The 24,055-nt window shown below is 39.4% G+C and overlaps 2 protein-coding genes across 5 annotated transcripts; both read left to right on the top strand.

The window, feature by feature from the left end:
* The first annotated feature begins 8,480 nt into the window (after positions 1-8,480).
* LOC130168248 (arfaptin-2-like) lies at positions 8,481-14,604 on the top strand. 4 transcript variants are annotated; one of them, XM_056374958.1, is made up of 10 exons: positions 8,481-8,720; positions 8,907-9,015; positions 9,731-9,839; positions 10,243-10,305; positions 10,865-10,951; positions 11,096-11,199; positions 11,559-11,780; positions 11,859-12,016; positions 12,131-12,305; positions 13,100-14,604. In XM_056374958.1, the coding sequence occupies exons 2-10, from the start codon at positions 8,917-8,919 to the stop codon at positions 13,253-13,255; spliced, it is 1,173 nt and encodes a 390-aa protein (XP_056230933.1). In that variant the 5' UTR covers positions 8,481-8,720; positions 8,907-8,916; the 3' UTR covers positions 13,256-14,604. The 4 variants fall into 4 exon arrangements, with proteins under 4 accessions (XP_056230933.1, XP_056230932.1, XP_056230934.1 ...); XM_056374957.1 differs by having other exon boundaries at positions 8,482-8,791; XM_056374959.1 differs by lacking the exon at positions 10,243-10,305 and having other exon boundaries at positions 8,482-8,791.
* A 2,246-nt stretch (positions 14,605-16,850) lies between these two features.
* LOC130167164 (FH2 domain-containing protein 1-like) lies at positions 16,851-23,207 on the top strand. The gene is made up of 12 exons (XM_056373110.1): positions 16,851-16,986; positions 17,462-18,017; positions 19,069-19,130; positions 19,839-19,941; positions 20,065-20,150; positions 20,233-20,333; positions 20,437-20,507; positions 20,599-20,706; positions 20,819-20,889; positions 20,982-21,099; positions 21,193-21,357; positions 21,455-23,207. Exons 2-12 carry the CDS (start codon positions 17,652-17,654, stop codon positions 22,718-22,720), a joined length of 2,517 nt encoding a protein of 838 aa, XP_056229085.1. The 5' UTR covers positions 16,851-16,986; positions 17,462-17,651; the 3' UTR covers positions 22,721-23,207.
* Positions 23,208-24,055: the final 848 nt, after the last annotated feature.

The following is a 24,055-nucleotide window of genomic DNA, read 5'->3' as shown; positions in this document are numbered from 1 at the left end:
TGGCCTCCATAAGTCTTAAATGGAAGAAGTTTGGAACAACCAGGACTCTAAACCATAATCCTTGGTAAATATCATCAGACAACCTCTCACACTGTTGTACTAACTTAAAAGCTTTTTTTCTGGCACATTGGAGTTGCTGATACTTGCTTTATTTACATTGTACCACTGAACCTGTCACATTTTCCATCCTTGCAATATGTTTTCAAAGCACAGCACCCTCAGTCTTACAGGTGACTTTTAGGATTTCATATTGTACAGCACATATGTGATGGCTGCTACCTACATATTTAAGGGTGCATCAGGTTTGATTATCATGATGTATATTTGGCAAGACTAGAAAGGAGTCCATTGAGCTGATACTGTTCCACCCAAGACTCAGATGCTGCAGGATATAGATCAATGGCATATGTAGGCAAAGTAATACAATGAAAGAATAAAATAAAATGATTAATAATGTTCTGTCCATTAAACATTAAACGAGATAAAGATTTGATGACAGCAGACTTAAAAAGATCTCATTCAAGATCGTGGCTAATTGCTGCCCAGGTTGTTGGTGGAACTTTGCAAATACTTCATAATACTGTACAGTTCTCATTATTTAATTTTTTATTACTATTTTTAATTATCTTCTCCTTATATTGTTTTGACTGTTTTCCTATTCTTTGCAACACAAGCTTTTGTTCTCAGTTGGCGTAGAAGTGCAATGGCTGCAGAAATACCACCATCCCATGAACAGTGTTGCAGGACACTCTTCTGCCTCTGCTTCTATTCTTTGGCTGTCCTCTTCTATTATTTAGCTCTTGATCAGTCCACTCACATTTTATATGGAGGGTGATTAAATTGAAAGTTCTCAAAAAGCCAGCCACTGCATCAGGTTTACTAGGATTTGAATATGTATAATTTATGACTGTAATATGGAATTCTATTTGACGACTTTTGGGCATTTGGTTTGAAATGCAGTAATTTATGTTAAATCATATTTTTCAAAACCTGTATGTGACCACTGTTGAAAGAGGGCCCAGATTGAAACATAACATAAGTGAAAAGGCAAATAAATCTAGGAGCAATATGAGTGTGTGGACTTGGTCTGATCGGGGCGTGCCTAGAGTTAGAGATTAACTTCCTGAAGTTGTTAAAGGCCTTAGTGATCCTCTCTTGGATTGTGTTGATGAGAAAGCTGTGCTCTGATTTGCAACTCTGGTTTAAAACTTCAAAGAGTATCCTTCAGTATTCATGGACAGGGAGGTGAATCATGATTCTCCCCTTAGCCTGTGGAAAAAAAAAACTTAATTGGCTCATTCTTCCCTTACCAAGGTTTTGACCGTTTCCAAGGCTTAGCAACCTCTTTTTGACACCAATTCCATCTGCTGCCTTGTCAAAAATATTTAATTGAAATTGAATAAACCACATAGCTCCTAATGCCTCCAAAGAGCATCCAAACACACCCTAGAGACATTTTCTGTTTAGACTGCCCACAGTTGTCCAACCCACATCGTCTGTCACATTAAACAGTTGTTTGGAAAAACATTTCCACAACTTTGGCCAAACTGCTGAATGATACATCACTGAAGGATACCACATGGAGGCGAGCTGACAACGTTCTCTCCATCCAAGTGTAACTTACATGTAATTTTTAGAGACATAATTCATCATATTTTTATTGGAATGTTTTTTATCCCTCACATCTTAATTACACACATGTTTACACATTTTATGTCATGGCAGCATCTCATGAACTCAACGCCTAGTTACCAACACCAGTGGTGTGAGTGCTGCTATGTAAGGTGCTGGCCTGCTGAGCAGGAGTACTTTGGTGTTCAGAGCATTGCTCAAGGATATACAGAGCAAGAAGGGATCAAACCACCGATCCTGTGATTAATGGATGACCTGTTGCTACTCCAGGAAAACCCCAGAAGAATGAATTTAGATTGTGGGATGATAAAAAGAAAAAAAGAAATGCAATTGATTTTTTTTTTCTTTCATTTTTGACATGGTTTTTCTCTCCAAAACTACTGTGTGGGTAAAATAAACAAACAATATCCTCATTCATCTAGTCGTCCTGCATACATGCAATTCAGAATTTAAGACTACAAAGCAGAGCTACAAGGAACTTTAACATATACAGACAAAAAGGGTATCTTCACAGAGACCGTAAACACAATATATTTGTCTATCCATTATCTCTTAATGCACCAAGTTGTTAAGCTAGTGTATAAAATATTGAATATAATAGCTTACTGCACATATTGTACCAGTATCAGTGACATTTTGAAATATCTCTTCTGCGGTAGATTCTTTATAAATGTATCAGGGTTCAGATTCCTCATTTCAAACAGATTTACATATCACTTTGAACACTGCAAGACACCAGTCAGGATATACTGTAGCTCATAAAAAGTGTAGGAGCCTGGCAAAAGTTGGACTTTAGGAGTGCGTGCAGTGCAGATAGGGCCTGTAGTTGATCCATTAACCAACACAGGCACATCTGTGAAGCAGCTTTTACCTTAATGAGTGGCAGCATTAATATTTGGTGTGCATGGCTTTGGAAAAGGTACCAGGTGGAAGCGACCCAAGAGGTCTGAGCTGGTGGTGATAGAGGGTGAAAGCAGATCCTGATCAACACACGTCGCTCAGCTCCACATCTGCTTTATCACACCTCGCCTGTTGCTGTGATTTAGAGGGCAGGACGCCTACAGGTGCTGTTCCACTTACCGCATGCCAGAGGAATCGTGTCCCATGTGATAGAGAAAAGAAAGAATAACAGAGGTCAGATATACTACTGTGCTGGACTATTTCTGAGACTTTTACCTCTTTGTGTGATACTTGCTGTGGAGGTTTTGAGAATAAATGCATTAAAACTTCTGTTTATACTTTTGTTTAACATTTAAGGGTGTAACATGAGCATGGTAATCATGTCATGGAAGACAAAGATGAATTGGATATATTTAACATTTTAGCCAATTATAAAAATATCTTATAGCATTTACAAGTGCCTATTTGAACAATGGCACATTAAGTAGATTTGTTAATGTTATTTTAGGTCATAAGACAACACTATTATTCTTTTCCTCTCTACATTCAATAGGCATGCTTTTCGTTTACGAAGCAGAGCAGGAAAATTCAGGAGGATCTGACCACATATGTCCCTGGTGTAGTTAAAAAGCCTTACACTGGCAGATGACAGCTGAATGCTGCTAAATGCTGAATGCTCTGGATACTGTTGGATGTTGTAAATCCCTCGAAAGTATTGTGACACAGCGTTTGAGAATAATGTGCTCGAATTAGCAAACATGAATAGTGGTGCCCGTACTGTCAGTAAAAGTGGATAGGTTTGTTAGATGTGTTTGAGCTTTTACCAGGAGTTACGGCATCTTTGGAAAGCCTCTGCCAAGGTGCTGGAAATGAGACTCCAGCCAATTGTCAAACCTATTCAAAAGAACAACTTGGATTCCTTCTTGGTTACAGAGTTGTTTGCTTTTTATCCTCTCAGTACTGCATAATCCTGCCGTCATGTGAATTCAGAAAAAGCTTGCAACCAAGTTCCCCAAAGGATCATGTGAGATGAACTACAGGAGCATGAGCCCTTTGGTTCCTGTACATTTAGAATCAGAGCTATGATGGTTCTCTGAACATTTTTATGACTTTGCTATATGATCATTAAGCTTTCAGAGTGACAATCTGTGTCCACGCCTCTTCCTGTGATATATTAATGGACAAGGTTTGGACACGAACCTGAGGTCTGTAAGGCCTCTATCTCTCTGTTTGCAGACGACACATTCCTTTTCACATCAGAAACTCATAACACATTCGGGTGATGGTTGAGCAACTGCAGTGGAGGAAATCATCTATCTCTGATGTTCTCATTAGTGAAGGTAAATAGGATCAAGATGCCTGCAAGCTGCCCTGCACACAACCCTACACACAACCTCCAAACTGGCCTGTCCAATGACTCTCTGCCACACCTCAGAATGATGAGAAGAACAGCTATTGAACATTTTCATTGAGTAACAACTTGCTATCAATGCTTTGCAACTGCCTTTTCCAAACCATGGATCCTAGATGAAGGAATCTCTGTTTACAATGACTCCTCTGAGGTTGTTTCTTCCATGTGTGCTCAATGAAACTTCTATATTCTGGGCTGTACAAATTAACTTGACATGGCATCCTGGTTAAGGGGAAGCTACACCACAAGGCATCAAGCTTTAGATAAAGCAGTGGTCTGAAGTGGCCTTCATATTGAAGATGTAGCAGGCATAGCCAATCTGAAGCAGACGTATAGAGGTTCTAGGAAATGCTGGAAAGAATACATCTTCCAGCTGGTCAGAGAGCACCTTGGGATCCTCCCAGCAGGAAAAAAGAGGAAGTTCCTGGACGATAGGCCTGCTTTTTCTATCCTGCTGCCCCTGGAATCTTGACCTGGATATACAGTAGTTGGAGAAAAAACATTGTTTTGATGCCTCATAGGGGCATTGGTCAGGTTTTATTGTTTTGCTCATATAATTTTCATTAATAATATGTAATCTAATGTGGAATTTGTCAAAATACAAAGTTTCCTAACAACCTTTTAGCCAATAAAAATATGGCTGCATGTCCACAAATCATCCTCCTTCATACAGATTTCCAACTCTCTATTTTTCCTTTTTTGCACAGTAGTTTTATGACTTTAAAACACCAACACTTTACTTTTATGCAATATTATTTTCTCTCAATAGTCACTGTTATCCACGCTTTGAGAAGCAGCATGATTACTTGGTGAACTGGAGCACACTGAATGCAGCCACCTGAACAAATTCGAACTGAAGAGAAAGAATCAGTTAAATCCTAAATGTTCTGGTTCTTCAGCTGTTATGTAACTGAAAGTTTCAAATGTTTACTGTGTGTCAGGAAATCATCACCGACAGAGGAACAATTTTACACAGGATTAAACTGGGGGGACTCCATCTGTTAGGGAAGGTAGTATAGTCATCATGGGCAACGTTTGTTCTCCATTTGCAGTTTAAATGAAACCAGTAACTAGTATACACAGTTTGCTATGGTAAACTCTATCAAGAGGTATATATTTAGATATATATAGGTATATGTATAGAGAGTGAGAGAAAGAGAGAGGGAGAGAGAGAGAGACAGAGAGAGAGAGAGTTCATTTGACATTCCTAATTCATGGTTAGAGAAAAAAGCAGGAAACTAAAATGAATGAGTTTGCAAAATTGAAGACCAGCAAAACAGAGCATCGCATGACAAAGTAAGTAAACAATATAAAGAAGCTAAACATGCCCTCTCATGCATATCCTGACCACAGCCTCTGTGTGCCAACCAAAGGTAGCCTTCATGAAAACAAAATTAACAACTGCTTTAACACTTCAGTGAAAATGCCAACAAGCCCTTGTGGGATTTACGATTCTTAAATTGGCCCCTCAGTTTATTTGTGGCCTATGAATGGTTGTCCCTCTGATTATGCAGGTGAATTTAATTGGAAACATCAGAGCAATAGCAAAGCCTGTATTTTATGGGGGCCATTGCTCTCACGCCATTTACCCACGGTCACTGTGCTCATTGACAAAGAGGCGGTTTGTATAGGAGAGAAAATCTGTCTAGAAAATAAAAAGGATTTATACTTTTTAAATGTTTTAGATGTCACGCTCAGTAATACACTGAAGTTTGTTTTTGAGTTTCTTTTCATCTGTTAAGATATCAGTGGCTTGGGACTTAATTTAAATAATAGAAATACTCTTGACAGCTGTTTGTTTATTCTTAAATGAAAGCCTTCAGGAGGCTAGGAGGAGATAGAAGAAAAGAAATGGAACAAAGGTTCCTTATGTCGGCAGTGATTCATTTGAAAACACATCTGTCTGTCAAAATAATGTTTCTTGTCATTAGAAATTTGATGTACCCCTCTCAACCATACATTACTTCACACAAACCCATATCTATACTTTGTCTGTAATTGAAACCTTTTAAGAACACAAATTTATAATCTTAATAAACAGTAAAGGGAAAGCATATAAGTTTGTATTGTTTTTGATCATGTCTTGTCTTTTCAGACATTCAACAATTGACATTCACAGCATCCAAAGATCCATTATGATGATGAATTGCTGTTTCTCTGAGAGTGCATTGATTGAACTACCAACAAGGAAAAAAACGACAGACTGTTTGAAATGACACATGAAAGACACTATAAAAATTACTTCCATATGCTCTACAATGTAAAAATTGAGCCCTGTTTGTAATTCACATGGAGTACCAATGCAGACAGCACTGCTTTGCCATGTCTCTGAATTCCCCTGTCTCACTCTAGAACTGTTGTTTGCTGCTGCAGAGCACAGGGGATTGTGTGAGGATGAATTTGCCTCCCAACATCTGGAACCATGCTTAGTGATCATTAAAAAAACAAGATGAATTTTTCTCTAAATTGACAGGGGGAGGAAGGGTACATTGTGTAGGTCTCACACTCCCCTCACATGCGTATGCTAGCTTTGTGACATTCAGTACAGTCTCAGAAGAGACCCTGACTGAGACCTTTAAAATTTAATTCGGCCTTGTTCTACATTTATTAGCAAAACTAAATTTACATTCTCCTGCGTGAGAATTTTTTGTCATAAAATTTCTATCCAAGGGTGAAAGTAGAGAGAGCTTGATGACTGGTATAAACCCCCCCACCACCACCACCACCACTACCCTGGTTAAAGCATAAAACTGTTATGAAGCTACATCTGTGATGTTTATCACATTAACATGCTGAAACGTGAGAGAATTTGTGATTAAACTCTGCTTTAATAAACCTTAAGTAGGCTAACGAATTACAGCTTGCAATCTTGTGCAATGCAAGTAACTAACTGCTGCATATAATTTCCTTAACCTCCACTCCAAAAAAACAAAACAACTGGTTTTAAAATTCAAGCTTCAGCAACAGCAGGCTGTTTGTGGCCCATGAATAATGTGGAGGTCAAAAGGTACCAGAGCTAAAGGATGTTGAGTCAGTCACTCTCTTCAAATGGTAAGTCAAAACATACCCTTTCAATTATTCACTCACCAGACTGGAACTAAGGTAGCTAAAATATTTAGCTTTGAGATGATGGGAACAGCAACAGCCTCATTACTTTTACATTTCTGTGACTCCTGCCCTCTGTAAATATATATTAACAGACTCTAGTCACTGATTGACATCTGATTGACCCAAAATATTATTGTATTATGTCTGACTGTTGACTGTATCAACTGTAGTCTTGCTTGTTTTCTCCATAAGCAAAGGGCTGGATACTTTCTTGCCAACAGGCTCTTTCAGAATCACATCTTTGCCAGGTTACAAGGGATTTACCAAGTGGACTGATGTTCTCAACAAAAATCTATGTAACTCACTCACATAGTTTGACAATCTGAGGAGCATGTTCCTTTAACTTCCAAATTCTACTTGAGTGGTTCTACAGAGTCTACTTATAGATATCTTGTTTACAGACATGCTAAACATACAGTTGTACATGGTGCACCGCATATCTTGTCCGTCATAATGCTCAAAATCTGTGAATTTTGGCAGATGGATCAAAAGCAGAACTAATATCATAGCAGTCAAATAGCCTTTGACATGTTGATTTGCTGATTAGGGGGAAAACATGTATAACCCAGCTTAATCATTTGCCATTTTGTTGTCTTTGATCTTGGGGATGCAGTATTCAAATTTAGTCACTATGAAGGAAGATGATGAAGATGAAGCAAGAAGGGGGAAAAGGTTTCCTCAACATGACATTTTAGATGTTTGGAAAATATGGCACTTTTAGGAAATCCGCACATGAAGAAAAATTAACTATTTTACTGTAGGAATCCACAGTGGGTGGGTGTGAAGGGCTGGTTCTCTGCTCAGAGCTGGATTAATTACAGAAAGCCTTCTACATTTGGAGACCATGTGCACTTTCCGAGCATCCCTGATTGAAACAAATGAGGCAAATAATTGGAAGTGTGGTCAGTTTACTAGGGTGAGGTCTAACTTGAGGCCTTTCACATCACAAAACAAACGACTGTATTTATACAGTTTGATTTCAAGAGATATTGCAATCAATGTAACAGGCAGGACGCAACAACCTTCCTCCTAATGATTAATATTTATAATATTTGAGGAGTCTGCACCTTAATGGAGTTTCTGATGAAGAGTTGCTGTGATAGATTATATATGCTGTGGCTTAGTGAGCCGGCAGTGACATCTTACGGATCAGGACGGTACTGCAGCGTAGGTATAAAGCAACGTCAGCACTGCACTACGTGGAAGATGGAGCGGGGGAGGAGGATTGACGACGATCCTACGTTAAAGGTAATATCCTTCAAAATAAGAGCATCCATTCATAGTATACGCTTCCAGCCCCTCATTTCTGAAATACCACTCACTAAAAAAACATAGTTTTTTCATTTGACTTTAAGCACTTTGCTTTCAAAGCCCAACCATGTGACTAACAACAGAATAAAAATCGCTCAAACTTTTATTTCGAAATGATACTACTAAAGCTGTTAGCTGGCTGGATGCAGGGATTTTCTGGCTGAATTAAATGGAAGCAGGCGGATAACGTGAACGTTGCGGGACAAATAATCATGGATGTAGCATTCACTGATAATTAAAGACAACGGTGCTTTCCCGTTGAAATTATCTCACATTCCAAATCTGTTGTCTGTGCAAACAACGGCGTGTCTCTCCCTCGGACGGCTGGACGTGGCTCCAATACCAGGTCGCTACAGTGGTGAGGAAGCTAGCTGTCAAGTAGTAGCCACATCAGCACCGCTCATATTAGCCAGCCACGATAGCATCAATGTAAGCAGGCTGTTGTGTTGTGTCGGCATGGATTTGAGAGCCGTGTTGTTGTCATTCTCTTCAATTGCACCCATGACCCCATCTTTATGTGTCAGTGTTTGATGCTGTCTTGCAGAGATTTCATTATGGCAGACAGTATCATGAGCAAGGCTGCTACCATGGAGATCCCCATTAACAGCAATGGAGACACAGGGACACTGACAGAGGATGACAGCCTGGAGCAGGTCAGTCTCTCACCTCACTGACAATGTCCTTTTTATTCAATTTCAATTGGTATTTTAGGCAAGATTTGTGGTTCTCTATCATTTTTTCACATGAGTGCACAGTCTGGGACTAAGGCTGGTTAGGCCAGCTGTTACCTACACAGGCCTGTTCCCATGCACAGGCCTGCAGCTATGTACTTTGGCAATATATCACTATCACCATAAATTAAATACTTGCAACTAGGGCTGATGTCTGAGCACAGAGAAGGAATAATTCTCACAGTAATTGGGATAAAATGCTCTCCTCCCATGTGCTTTTGCATGTCCCATTCGAATACAGTGGTCTGTGTAAGTAAAGTAATACTGAGGGCTAATATGAAGTAGTAAAACAGCACATAAACTATATCTCAGTTTGGTCATATGTGTAACCTGACTTGGATCACCCAGTACAAGTACAAACTACAACAAAAATGGCATGGTTTCTTTACATTTGAACAAATATAATTGTTTATACGAGCTAAATGGACACCTATACAGCATCATCATTATAATAATAGATGAAAGTTACTTAAAAACGAAAAAAAATGAAGTTGCAATTCTCTGGACCACAAGGATTTTTATCTTTTCATAACATTATAGATTTTGCACTGTAGTGTCCATGTAGATGAAGGTGTGATATTATTTGTCTGCTGTTTAAACATTATGTATTTACAATATTTTGATGTAAATCCATCAGGATTTGCAGCAGGTGATGGTGTCGGGACCCAATCTGAATGAAACCAGCATTGTCTCAGGAGGATATGGAGGGCCTGCAGGGGGCATCATTCCAACCAGCACCATCAAAGGTACTTTTAACGAACCTGTCTGTCCAGTTTTTTCTTTGTTGTCTATTCTTAGCAGCACAGTATGTTCTGCAAAGAAGACAAATTATGCTAATAGTTCTATATCAGTTTAATAGGGTTGTTGATCAGTACAAATGAACCTGCAATTATTTTGCCAGGTCATGATGTTTCTCGCTTTGACCCACCCCACTCCCCCCATGTCTGTTGTTGATTGCAGGCTGTCATGAGCTGTGCCAGGGATCTGTCAATGTTGTTGCAATTCTTCACTCACTGAGAGAGGTCGATACTTAATGCCCCTTTAAGAAACTATACAGAGAGCTTTTCCTCCTTGTATTTTAAATATGTCACTAGAGAGCTGCTGATTACTAGGCTCCTGGTTCATATTGCAAACATCCATATCCCATAGGGCCTGCAATTCGCTTCAACCCTGAGTATCTGGACAGAAGAAGAGCCCCTGCACCAGGACCAGGTGGCTGTGTATTCTAACGACCCTTTATTTGGTTTTCTAAGTTAACCTTTTTGTGTTGGTCTGTTTTGGCCCTCTATAAAAGGTTTTTTGATATTGCTTGACTAAGGGGAGTTGTATGCAACCTTGCTTGTACCTCTTCAACTCACAGCTTCAGCAACATGAAATATTTTGGCAGCTGTCAAAATTAGGGATGCACTAACCTGAGAGTACAGGACTGTCACTTAAAATGTATTGATGTCTATGAAGGGTGTCCTCTTTTGTACTATAAATGCACTTTGGATGACTGTTTTGTCTTTGCTTGGTACTTACCTTTTGAAGCCCATTTTCATCTATTTTTTAATAAATCTTTTCACTCTGCATGGGTTACCTGCATGGTGAATCATTTGAAAACCTCTTTAACTCCTGCTTATTATGTATCTTCCTCCATGGAGCCTAACATTTTCCTTTCAGTTTGCTTACTGTTCAGCTGCATATCTCACTGCAAAGCTCCTCTGACACATCTTCCAATGCCATTCCTTCTTCTCATCCTCGCCCTTTATCATCCCCATGCTCATTTCAGACATTCGCATGAAATCCCGGGGTGTTAGCTTGCCTAAAAGCCAATCTGCAGCCAGTCGCCTTGCCCAACACACAGACCAGCATCCAGGTATCACCAGGCTCACCATCATGTCCACAGTGTCCTCTCTCATTGTCATGACCCACACGATTTCTGTAAATCACTGCCTTGTAAACTTTGATAGAATAACACAGATTAGAGTGTACCTTGTTCCTTTTTTTTTTTCTCTTTTAGGGTCATCAAACCATAACGCTAGTAATTCAACTGAAGAAGTTACTCGTGGCGTGGCAGTGGAGAAATTAGACAGTGTCAAGAAATGGGGAATAAACACATACAAGGTATTATTTTTGCTGTATGTAGAGAAATAACCTGAGAAAATGAATAGGTCCCCTTTGCATTTGCCCCATAAACTTGTGGTATATGGCATCGAAGAGACAGTTGTTGTTGTTGTTGATGTGGCAGTTTTGGGTATTCTGTGGTACCAAGTGTAGCCATATTGTTCCTATATCAGGTTTGTTAAGCACATTGCCTATTTATTACTGTATATAAAGTATTAAGTAGTACTTCTCTTGTTTTCTGTCAGAACATCAACTACATATGCATTTTTCAGTGTAAGCGGCTACATGACCTTGTCCAACTTCATCATATTCGCTGTATGCTAGATTTAATTTAATCTCGATCCATTTCCACTATTCAGTGCACCAAACAGATGTTTTCTGAGCGGTTTGGCCGAGGCTCACGAACAGTAGACCTGGAACTGGAGGCTCAGATTGACGTGTTAAGAGAGACCAAGAACAAGTATGAAAACATCCTAAGACTGGCCACTGCACTCATCAATCATTTTCAATGCATGGTGCAGACGCAACAGGCTTTAGGAGACACCTTCACCGACCTCAGTCAGAAGTCTCCAGAGTTGCAGGTACAGTACTGCCAAAGCTCCCCGTGCAACGTGACGTGAAAATGCAGTTGGTATGTGAAACATCTGTGTTTTCTGCAGGATGAATTTGGTTACAATGCAGAAACACAGAAGCTGTTGTGTAAGAATGGCGAGGCTCTGCTCGGTGCCATCAGCTTCTTTGTCTCCAGTATCAACACCCTGGTCAACAAAACAATGGAGGATACTTTGATGACCATTAAGCAGTATGAAAATGCAAGGTAACAAACCCTGACATACTGTTTAGGACTTGAGAAAAAACAATCTGAATTCCAGTCGTGTGATCAACTGGAAGACAAGAGCCTGTGACAGCTTTTACTGTTTTCTGTGTGCAGACTTGAGTTTGATGCCTACCGCTCTGATCTGGAGGAGATGAGTTTGGGCCCCAGGGATGCAGCTGCCATGGTCCGCATCGAGATGGCTCAGCAAGAGTACCAGATCCACAGAGACAAATATGAAAGACTGCGCAGTGATGTCACCATCAAGCTCAAATTCCTGGAGGAAAACAAGGTTTGTAGTTTTCAGTTTTTTCTTTCTTTGAAATGCCTGCCTATTTACAGAGTAACTTAACACCTCCTGAAATCTTGTTTTTGCGTACCACTGATGGTTTAACGTCACACATCGCTTTAGTGATGTACAGTACAGGACTACTCAAGGCCCCATTACCATCAGTGATGCTGATGCCTGTTGTGAAACAGCCTCAAACCTTCAACAACAGAGGGCAGTAAAACACAACTTCTCTGTCTGGTGTTGCTACATAACAAAACAACTCGAAATAACTTTTGGGTGTCTTTCTTTTGGGAAATCGTCTTTAGAATAGATGGATGCTTTACAATGCATCATTGCTTTGTCAGACCACATTGATTTGTTGCTTAGTTTACACGGTTAAGTAAGTGGCCAGACTTTTTCATGCACATAACACAGCCGTTTTCATGCTGTAGATAATAATAGTGCAGAGAGAATTCCTCAGTTTCTCGAAATTCAACACAGACCCATGAGCCATACTGTTAAAAACATAAAGCATAATTTTTGCCAAATTATTGAAGAATGAGAGAAAAAAAAATCACCATTGGTTGCAGTATGTAAGATTATTCATGCCTGAAATATCTTAAAGGGCCTGCTCAACACTTGGGAATTCATTTTAGAGGAATGTGCGAGTTGTTTTTTGGTTGATTCCCCAGGAAGTAATGTGAGCAGCCAGTAAATGTCATCTTAACAGATGTCCATGGGCTGTGCTTTCCTGTAAACACTTTAAACTGTGTTTGTAATGGAAGATTTGTTCCTTCTTCTTCTTCTTTTTCAAGGTGAAGGTGATGCACAAGCAGCTGCTTCTCTTCCACAATGCTATCTCAGCTTACTTTGCTGGCAACCAGCAGCAGTTGGAACAAACTCTAATACAGTTCAATGTAAAGTTAAAGCCCCCAGGATCAGACAAGCCGTCCTGGCTGGAGGAGCAGTAAAGATCGCTCAGGGTTCAGCTGTTTGAGATGTACAGTGACGAGCTGGTCAGTGAAGAACATGACATTAGGGTTAGATGGACAAGAGTCAAATGTACAAAGGAGTATATTGTAGGATCAGTCGAGTGATAAGGAAAAACATGAGAGATCGGTTTTGCAATGTTTTTCTGTATCACTTATTTTACATAGGTGGAACAATGGTTTCAGTTGTATTTAGAATTTTTTTGTTAAGCCACAAAATGACCTTTTGTTACTTTGTTATTCCTTAGGTAGCACAATCATTTACATGTATATCACTTCTTATTTATGTACACTATAGTATGTACTACTATTGTGGAGATACCCCCTGGCAGTTTTGCACATGCATTATTTTATTGTTTTTTTTAATGTTGTCTAAAGCGTTATCATAATATATAGTATATCACATGGGGGGAATTCCACAAAACACATTAGCAAGTAAGTGGAATAACATCAAAAACATTAGGAAATATCCTCTCAAATTGTATTTATTTTTCATGAGTATGCATGACTGCACCATATTCAAGTCATCAGGATATAACACAGTTTTTAAAGTTATCCCACTATGTTTCTAATGGCGCTTTGTGGAATACCTGCCTGAATGATCAGTTTACAGTTTACATGCATAGAAGGGAAAATATATATATATATATATAATGAATATAGTGATTTTTCTCTAACCTAATATACATTACATAATTAATTGGACCTCCCAAATTTTTGGTACCTTCAGATGTGCTTCAATCCAGCACAGTTACAAGTATCTGTCTTTTTTACTCCAGTGTTTACTCACGGAAACAAGCCTCAAAAACAGATGTGTAGATGTAATCCATAGAGTGGATTCTTCTATGATGAATACAGACATTTCAGTTATCATAAAGAAATCCAAATCAAACTGCGACACATAGCCAGTGTATGATTGTGACTGTGTATCAATAGGAGGTGACAGTGTTTGAGACTCATTTTTGAAGTCTCTTGTTTTAAAACACACACGTGATACCACACGCGCTCTAGGTTACAGTGCAAATTTCAGTGTCTCTTCAAGGACAGAATGTATGCGTACATTTTTCTTACTTTGGGTTATTTATTTACCTGTTAATCTGTTTGTAACATAACATTGTATGTTACGTAAACTTCTTTTTCAATCCTAGTCAGCTGATTGTCTTTGTCTTGTTCTGCATTTCCAATAAAGTCTGCTGGATGTTTTGTTTCACTTAAGTGTGCAATCGACACAATTTCAGTTTGATAAGGGAGGTGTTCACAGAGTATGTACAGAAAACTCACAATGTATGTAATATGTATGTATATGACAATACAGTCTGTTATATCTCTAACACGCTTTCCATGGCTTATTTCATAATCACATCATACTGTCATTATTTCCTTTCAATGTGTAGTTCATGATTTCTAGGTTCATAAGAACATTGATCACTTGTTCAGTTTTTCTTTATTTTTTATTTTTACTTTTTGTCTTAATTTGGCAGCAATTCCATGTTTTTGCTGCTGTTGGAAACAGGAAATACTAACTGCTTTTTTTGCATGAGATAATTACGGCAGATCAGTTCATTACTCTTCCCAGTAATAAAAGACATGAGCAAAATTCATACAATAAAAATACTGAATGAAATAAAATTTGAATGGAAATCAAGAAAAAGAAAGTAAATTAGAGGTGCACTTACACATATAATTTTTGGTCTTTCTAAATGTCTTCCCTTTCTCTACCAGTTTTTACAATCTACTTAAGTAAACCCACCTTTTAACAGTACAAGAAAGAAAAAAAAAAAAAACAACTTGGTTTCAGCTGTTGCCCAAGACTGCAGTTACACTGCAAACAGATGTGATCCTGTGACCTGTGTACATTTAGTGTATTTAACTGTTGTTGGGCCTGATGTTATTTTCACAAGGCAGCTAACGGTAGATTAAACAAGCAGAATGTTTTTTGTGTTGGTGTGTGCTGCTGATAAAACCTTCCAACATGGCAATACAATCACAATGTTTCTATGATGATTCCCTTCTTCACTCACTCTAAGTAGCCCTAATTGCAACTGAATACAAAGCAATAAAACAGGGAATTTATCCTGTAAGTATATCCCTTATCCCCTCTCTTGTTAAACTGGGCCTAAAAAATGTCTGCGTTTGAAGCTTAACCATACAGCTCACGCACATTTGGTCTTAAAAGTATCAAAAGACATAAGTCATGAATTTATTCCTTATTATCACACTGTGGTCTTCTCAGAATATTTCTATGCAAACAAAAATGATGACTTTCCCTCAGACTTAGTTAAAATTCAACTTACATTCAAGTCTCATATAGAGGTACAGAGATCAATTAATCTGCTAATCCTAAAGGCCTTAAAGGCAGTGAATCATAACATGAGTAAACATGAGAATTTCCAGCACTTGTAATATTCATCTGTTTTTACAGACGACTCGGCAATAAGGACACACAGTTCTTTTTTTCATGACAGACGATTAAGATAAAAGATGGAGGACACTCAACAAAATGAGCTTTTGAGAATTTGTACTATTGGTTAAGTGTTGCACACTTGAATAGAGACTCAGTTTGAATTAATGATTTTTTTCCTTTTACTTGGCATTCAGTCAACTGCAAAACACACAGACAGTGCCACACTGTCACATCAGTAGGCTACATGTCTCTGTCCAGACCCCAGTCTATGGTCCAGATTTTACAACACTACAATGGATGTAGTATGTCCCTTTGTTTATGTCTGACAGAAGCGCTCGCTTACTCCCTCTTGTGGCAAAGGGAGCAATAACATGAAATGAAATTAATAAACACAATTGACATAGATAAATAACAGTATATTGACACAATGAAATGCCTAAAAATAAATTTATGTAGGAGGTAGTTTTATTTGAGTAATTTTTGTATGAACTCAAACTCTTCTTGTCTTCACATAAGGAGCCCTTATTCTCCTTGTTCTACCGAGGAGAAGCAGGAAATCTAGTTGTAACTATCTCTATAGGTTAACCTCAGTATTTGATCGTGGTGAACTAAGTGATTTACATACAGATGTATTTAGGGCATTACATTTATCATTCTAAGGGCTTATCTTGTTTGGGACAGTGTTTACTGCTAATTGACTACCGTGCAAACAGTTAAAGGCCAGTCTGACCAGCAGCCCTCACTCAGACTAATACTATTGTGTGCACTGGTCAAATGGCTTAATGTTTAACTAAAGTATGCAGTCTGTTTCTTTTAGCTACTCGTCTATTTTATTTTTTCTGATTAGACAAAAAGTAAGGCAACATGACACGACATAGTGTATTCTTAAAGGTATAAAGGAATTTACACGTGCTCGTGTTAAAGGCGAACTAACAGCTTTAGGAAATCGATTTTCTTCTTTTATCAGTCAGTTCATCGCGCTGGAAGAGTCTATAAATCCAGTGGACTGTTCACATCACAACTTCATGACAGCTGGTCAGAGAACACAGCGGGTCCACACGATCCAGCCAACAAGTCAAATGACTTCAGAATAAATCCCAGAGTTCCTCCTGCTGGGAAGGTGTGGGCTGCCATGGACATAAATGACTTTCCTGGGCGTGTCGTTTACGCGCAGGTAGTTTCGACACTTTTGTTGCGTTATCCAGTTTGATGTCACTCTCTTCTGTGGAAGTTCCAGGAAGGTGACGGGGGAATGACACAGAAAAAGTGGGAAAAAATAGGCAAATGCGGCAGCTGCTGAATCATAAAGGTAAACTCTTTTTTTTACTTCCTGGTCTGTGTCTGATAATGATTTTAGGACACCAACAAACACTGTAACAAATGGTTTTAGTCTCTTATAAATTTAGGTGGATAAGGTTAGCTGGGTACGGAATAAAACCAGGCCCGGTTTAGCGATTTTGCCTTTATCATTCAAAATCACATTTTAAATTTCACCTAATGGTTTCATCAAATGCACCACATACTCTTTAAAGTAGACTATCTAAGTAAGTGACACAAAAAAAATCTCATAACAATTTGTGAGTCTCATGACAGACCTGGCGTAACTTCTGTATTATTATTATGATGCTTTTCATTAGTTCTGACAACACTTAATGAGGTTAATACAGCACTACAGTAATTAACTTTAGATTGAGATGTGGAGAAGGTGAATGCTATATCCATTGCTAGAAGGTGTACATGTTTGTAACTGTGTCCCCACCCTTTTCTGTTTTTTTTTTTTTTAGTCTGAATGCATCATCCTTAGTGACAACATTTTGGAGAAGTCCCTGCAGCATAAAGGCTGTGCCACTGTCCTATAAAAACAATCATTCAGAGCACTTTCACTTCAAATCCATCACTGGCTTTCATCCTGCCTGTATATGTGAGTGAGACCATGACTGCACCCCAAACCTTCTGAAAGCTCTTTGACAAAAGATGCAATCAGATGGTCCTCCCGCTCCACCTCCTCCACCACCACCACCTCCTCTGCCACCACCACCGCCACCACCTCCACCACCTCCAGCCCCTGGCCTTCCTCCATCCCTACATGGCCCGTGCCTCATTGCAAAAGGGGAGCGCAGGCGCTCTAGGATGCGTAATTTCAACTGGGAAACCCTTCCTAAGCACACTGTGATAGGAAAGCATAACATCTGGACATCAGATAAGACTGATGAGGAATATGAGCTGGACACTGATCACATGGAGGAGCTGTTCAGCCACAAGCAGGGCCAGCAACAACTCAAGGCCCTGAACTGCCAGAGTCTGAGGCGCCTGCCAACTGCTGCCTCAGGAGGGGAACTGGTGAGTACAGCCAGCCAGAGGATACAGGACTCACACATTGCTGAATCAGTGATACTTTAACCCCAGTGGTTTGTAGCAATAGACTGAAATGTATGGTATTTTGTTGTGTAACACTGAGATATGGAGCTGGATTGATTTTTTTTTTTGTAGGTATGAAGTTGAGATAAAACAGAAAACATTCTTACAATGTTTCCCTCAGCTAAACCCTAAAACTGCCACTGCAGCAAACTCTCTAATATAAGGATCTCCCTCAGTTAAGTTCATTCACCATATGTCATAATTCATATGTGACTTTTAGGGAGTGGGACTGCAGTGATACTTTTCATCACGTCATCTCTTTTTAATTCTTGCCTTGCCTTGCCTTGTAAAATTAGCAAAAATAATCAGTTAAATTGTATATTGTATTACCAGAATAGCCATTAATATAATATTATATAATATTGTATTTGTCTTAGGAGCATCATGTTTTGATTTCGAATCACTCAATACAAGGGTGGAGTCTCACTATTCTTCATATCTGTTTGTTAAAGGAAGGTGTATACGTGTCCTCATCCAGCACCATTCTGTGTACTTGTCTACTAGCGTACTTGTGCTCTGTATTCAAGCTACTGGACAAAATCAGCTGTATTTATTGTCATTTATTTAATGGCACGGCTTAAACCAAGACAAGCAGAAACAAAGAAGTTTAAGATTTGGGGTTTTTTGCATATCTATTCATATCAGTTAATGTCATTTTTTTTGTAGATGAGCCGAGGTCAAACGTTTTCCTAACAAAAGTGGGTTACGGTGTGTTACTAGACTTTTACTTTGACCCACGTACCATTTTCCTAGAAGAGACACTGAGAAAAAGTAACACTGATGGAAAATGGTATCTTTGTGACTGAATGTTCAATACAATCAACTCTAAGAATTCTTAACCTTTGGAATCAACTGTGTGTTTGGAAAGCTGAGGTATCTGTGATACAAAAGACACTACTCAAGCCAACAGTGAAATTATCTTAGCAACTGACAAGCTGATTATATCCAGGTCTGTGTCTGTTTCCATTTGCAGGTTTCCATCCTCAACTCCAAGAGAAGCATGAACATCGGAATTTTCCTCAAGCAATTCAAGCGGTGAGTCAGTGACGTTCTTAAGGTGTGATTGATTTTGCCCCATAATCTCTTCGCGTTTCAGTGCAAAACAGCACAGGATGAGGCACATACACTAGTCTGCAACATGGCCACCTCATGCTCACAGCAAGTCCTGGCATGTCTGATCTACACTGTTCTTCAGCTCCAACAGGTTAGCTCCCTTGGGTAACCTGCAGATTACCTATTCCGAGGTATTGTAAATGTATTGCCTGGGGCTATTACACGTACGCAACAGATCTAACAGGAAATGGAAATATTCTCTACTTCTGTTAATGGTGACCATATTGATGATGCATTTGTGTGCAAACTGAAAGAAATGTCACCAGCAGCAAAACAGAACACACGGATCTACACATTAATCTAGATATCTAGTGCCTTTAACTACTGTATTTTCGTCCAACAATGTGTTTTTCTCTGTTTAAACCGGGTGACAAAGAATATTCCATTGGTCTCATGCCCTGTATGTCACGTGAAGATTGACATCAGAAGGGCAAGTGTTGGGATTTTGCAAAGCTTTTTTGAGCAGGTAGAGGCTTGTTGCTGTTAGACGCCCAAGTCTTCCAAAGATGCAAAAGTGTGGTTTTAACATGACACACGCTGCCCTTGAGATGTCCCAGCCCTAAAGAAAAACTTAAGATAATTAGTAACTAAACAACTGCACCCTGTCTCTCTCTTCACCTCCTTCCACAGGCCTGTAAAAGAAATGATTGAAGAAATTAAATCAGGAAGTAGTCTCAGTTTTGGTTCTGGAAAACTGAGGGAGCTGTGCAAGTTGCTACCAGATGAAGGGGAGGTATGTGTGTCAGCTGCTCATTTTTTCTAATGCGTTGTATAAATCTTACAACCTTGTAGCTCTTAACAACAATACAAATTAAAGTACAATATTTTTTTTCTGGGCCTTTTTAAATGGATGCAGGTGAAGCAGCTGGTCACTTTCAAGGGTGACCACTCCGCTCTCCCTGAAGCAGATCTGTTCATGCTAATGCTGGTCAAAATTCCCAGGTGAGCCACCTGTAATTCCAAGTGGTGCATGTGTTAAATACCAGTGGCGGTTTATTAATGATGGAAACTTTGTGTCTGTTAGTTATGAAGAGCGTCTCAGCAGCTTAGTGCTCAAAGAGGAATTTTTCCCCCTCGTGGAAGAAATGAAAGACTTCATTGGCACGTTGACAGCTGCTGGAAAGGGTATTGTGTGCTTTCCTGGATTTTAAATAGATAAGACTCATAAGAGATTTTGAGCAAAAAATAGAGTTTGGATTTAGAATTCACCCTTTGTGTCTTATTTTAGAGCTGTTGGAGTCTGATCATCTGCATTCTGTCATTCGCCTGGTGCTGAAGACTGGAAATTACATGAATGCTGTGAGTCTATAGTATGTGACAGTAGATTCTTAGATGACTTCCTTTTGTGATTTTGCATCTCTGAGTCTTATTTTCTATGATTTGATCACAGGGTGGCTATGCAGGCAGTGCCATTGGCTTCCGAATGGCTTCTCTGTTGAAGTTAGCAGACACCAAAGCAAACAAACCTGGAATGAACCTAATGCATTATGTTGTGATGGCAAGTATCTTTTATCACTTCGATCTGATTGCAATCTATAGTTTGTTTTAATGTGTCCTTAGGTATGTGTGTTGAAATGTGATTTTTATACAAACTTTCATATTCACCACAGCAAGCTCAGAAAGCAGATATGGCCCTGCTTAAATTTCCAGAACAACTCAAACACATTGAAGCTGCAGCAAGGTAAACAATCTTGTTTTAAAGGCACTCATCCTTTTTTAAACTTCTTTTTTAATTGCTATGCTGTCATAATTGATCATTTTTTATTCTCTTAGAATGAATAAAGGTGATGTGGAAGCAGAGTTTGGAAGACTGGTAAAGAGAGTACGAGATGCCAATGCGGACACCTTGAAGCAGGAAGACCTAAAGGCACAGATGGAGGATTTTGTAAAGGTGAGGAAGCCTTCTGTTGGGGAATTCAGCCCAGTTTGTTTGAATTTTAATGGTGATCACATGTTCTAATGTTTGTATTTGGGCTCCATCTAGGAAGCTGAGGTCTGCTTGGCAGAAATGGAGACGGATCTACAGGAATTGCAATCAGTGAGTAACTCTGTGGCAGAGTACTTCTGTGAAGACCCAAACAAGTTCAAATTGGAGGAATGCTGCTCAATTTTCAACTCTTTTTGTGGAAGATTTCTGCGGGCCATGCAGGTAAGCGTATATACTGGCATGTTTTCATCAACTGAGGTAAAAAAACAAAACAAAACCCAACTCCTGATTGATCCATCAACTATGTGTTTTTGTGCAGGAAAACAAGGCTAGAGAAATGGCAGACGTGAAGCGGAGACACAGAGATAGATTACAAGTTGCTGCTAAGCGCAGGTCCACAGCTACTTGTTCCAGTAGAGACAAGGAAATGGATGGTATTGCATTAGAGTCCGTCCTACAGAGCTTCCTTACCAATCGTATCTCTCGGAGGAGATCTGGAAAACCCTCGTCCACTCATGGGAGCCCCACGGGAGGAAGCCCCAACAATGGGAGCTTATCAGAAATTACCTTGCTGGCAAATGTCCCCACTGGAAATCAAAAGAGAGGTGGCTTATTCAGAGCTAAGGAGATGGGCAGAAAAGAGTGGAATTCAGCAGCTGAACTCACAGAAAACTCTTCACAAATCAAAGCCAAATCAAATGGCGAGGAGAGAAAGGCAAAAGGTGGCTTTCCGCATGAAGAAGAGATGAAAACTTCCAGAAAAGATGACTCACACCCAACCAAAAGAACCCCAAGCATTTCCTCCTCAGTCAGAACTTTCTCAAACGCCACTGATGATGATGAGGAAGATATACAGGACAATAATGAGGAGGAGGCCCAAAAGTTGCGTGAAGCATCTAAGAAAGTGTTGCGCTTTCAGAACAGCCGTGGCAGTGTCTCATCCGGGGACTATTCTCTGGAAAATCCGAAATCTCCTGGTCCAAGTACCACCTTGCCTCGTCAGCGCACCGTTGATGAGGACACAGAGCGGTATCCTGGAGACCCAACCAATGAAGATTTGGTCAAATTTTTGCTCAATCCTCCGTCCACCTCAAAACGTAACCTTGGCCGCCGCTATACTCTGCCTACCAAAGTCCCGAAAACAGAGGAAGAGGAAGATAATCTGCGTGATCAGCCTCCAATCAGAACTCCTATTCCTGTGGCAGGAGAGAAAGGGACACCGTCAACAGAGGGGGCTGAACACAATCCCTCAAAACAAGTGTTTGATTTTCATGATGTATCTCACAACTTTAAAAACTCTGGTGCTCAAGACCAGAATTCTCCATCAGCAGAAAAAAGAAGCAAGACAAATGTTTCTTCAGCCCATGTTCCAGATGAAAGGCTTGTGGAGCAAAGCCAAGAGGGCAAATCAATGGATCCTGGCAACCACTTGCAGAGGAATAGTGAAAATACTCCCCACAAGAGTACATGGATTAAGACTGAGACCTCTGGACTATTTTTTAACTTTTTTAAGCGCCTTGGAGATATGAGCAAACTGCCAAACAGCAAGGAAACTGTTCGTAAGGGCAGCGATTCTAGTGTATAGACTTTCAAAGATATGAAATTTAAAGTCAGGGAAGCGCATCTAACTGTTACTTGTAATTAACACCATTGTGGTGGTGAGGTAGTGTTATTTAAATTGATAATGGGTTGTAAAGGTTGTAAAGAGACAGAAAAGTTCTGGGAATGTTGTTGGAGAGTTTTTGCTGAGGAAAAGGTATTTTGTATGTTGTACCACTAGATGGCAGAATATGACTGTAAAATGGTAAGCTGTTGTACAGAAAATCTGTATATTGTCTAGTCAACAAAGGAGAGATGGACACACTCACTGTAAAGCATTTTGTCGTAACTTTTTATCCATATGTGATAAAATTCCCTTGACAGTATGACATTGTCCTCACCAGTTGGTGAATGTTGAGTGCGACGATAAGACAACAGAGTAATCAAACTGTTTTAAAATCTTGGTTAGATTGTTATTTTTGATACTTTGATAAATGACTACTGTATGCTTGAATACAACATTGTTATTTTCAGTTTTGCAATTATGAATCTTTGTGTTTTCCTCTTTGTTATCATCCTCTGTTGTTCTCACAGAGGCACATCAAAAATGCAGAAATCCGTGGATGCTTTCAGGGTCTTACTCAATTCAGCCATTGTTTCAAAGTCTTAAATGGGTCAGTGTTACAAAGACAGCCTGTATCTGCGCAGAGCTGAACTATGGACTGTCAGTGGCAAAATGAAGGGTGCTGATCGGTTAAAGGGCTAGCACCTTGTGGCCTATTATGATGGAAACTACCAACCTGCCTGTATTTACCTCTAAACACTGCTTGTGGCACTGCCAGGCTACAACCCCAATGTCTCCACAAGCTGGGAGCAGATACGAGGGGTCATTGAGGCCACAGCTTGTGCCAATACATGTAAGAGTTCAGAATGTAAGTTCAACTACTGGCATTTCTTAACAGCTGATACCAGGGATAACTTTTCAGGACTATGTCTATGACCTTCTGTTAAGTTGTGCTCTCATTTAAACACCAACTGCAATAATCTGGATGCTGGTGAAATTACAGCGATACAAAGAGTATTTTCACTCAATTGTGAGTTGTCAAATTGTTCTTTGTAACTGTGGCAGTGAGAGCGTTGCATAAATACACACAAATTCCACAAACAAGTTTCTATATGAGCGAAAATAGGTATCTCCTGTCCACCTATTCACATCTTGCAGTTATATTATGAAATAAAGATATCAACTACATGTTTATACAGCTCTGTTTAATAGGTTTGTTAAATGTGTTGACAGCATACTTTAATAATAACCTCAGGCTGCTATCCAAGGTAGAAGTCCAGAAATCATTTAAAATGTCTACTCCACTTGTGATGAGCT

Source organism: Seriola aureovittata, chromosome 4, assembly GCF_021018895.1.
Source record: "Seriola aureovittata isolate HTS-2021-v1 ecotype China chromosome 4, ASM2101889v1, whole genome shotgun sequence".
Taxonomy (NCBI): domain Eukaryota; kingdom Metazoa; phylum Chordata; class Actinopteri; order Carangiformes; family Carangidae; genus Seriola; species Seriola aureovittata.
This window is presented reverse-complemented; position numbering and strand designations above follow the sequence as displayed.

Coding starts and splice junctions, on each gene's coding strand:
- LOC130168248 (XM_056374958.1), top strand. CDS start 8,917: ATGGCAGACAGTATCATGAGCAAGGCTGCTACCATGGAGATCCCCATT. Junction 9,016..9,730: donor AGGATGACAGCCTGGAGCAG/GTCAGTCTCTCA, acceptor TAAATCCATCAG/GATTTGCAGCAGGTGATGGT. Junction 11,781..11,858: donor AGAAGTCTCCAGAGTTGCAG/GTACAGTACTGC, acceptor TGTTTTCTGCAG/GATGAATTTGGTTACAATGC.
- LOC130167164 (XM_056373110.1), top strand. CDS start 17,652: ATGCAATCAGATGGTCCTCCCGCTCCACCTCCTCCACCACCACCACCT. Junction 19,942..20,064: donor TGCTACCAGATGAAGGGGAG/GTATGTGTGTCA, acceptor AAATGGATGCAG/GTGAAGCAGCTGGTCACTTT. Junction 21,100..21,192: donor AGATGGAGGATTTTGTAAAG/GTGAGGAAGCCT, acceptor GGCTCCATCTAG/GAAGCTGAGGTCTGCTTGGC.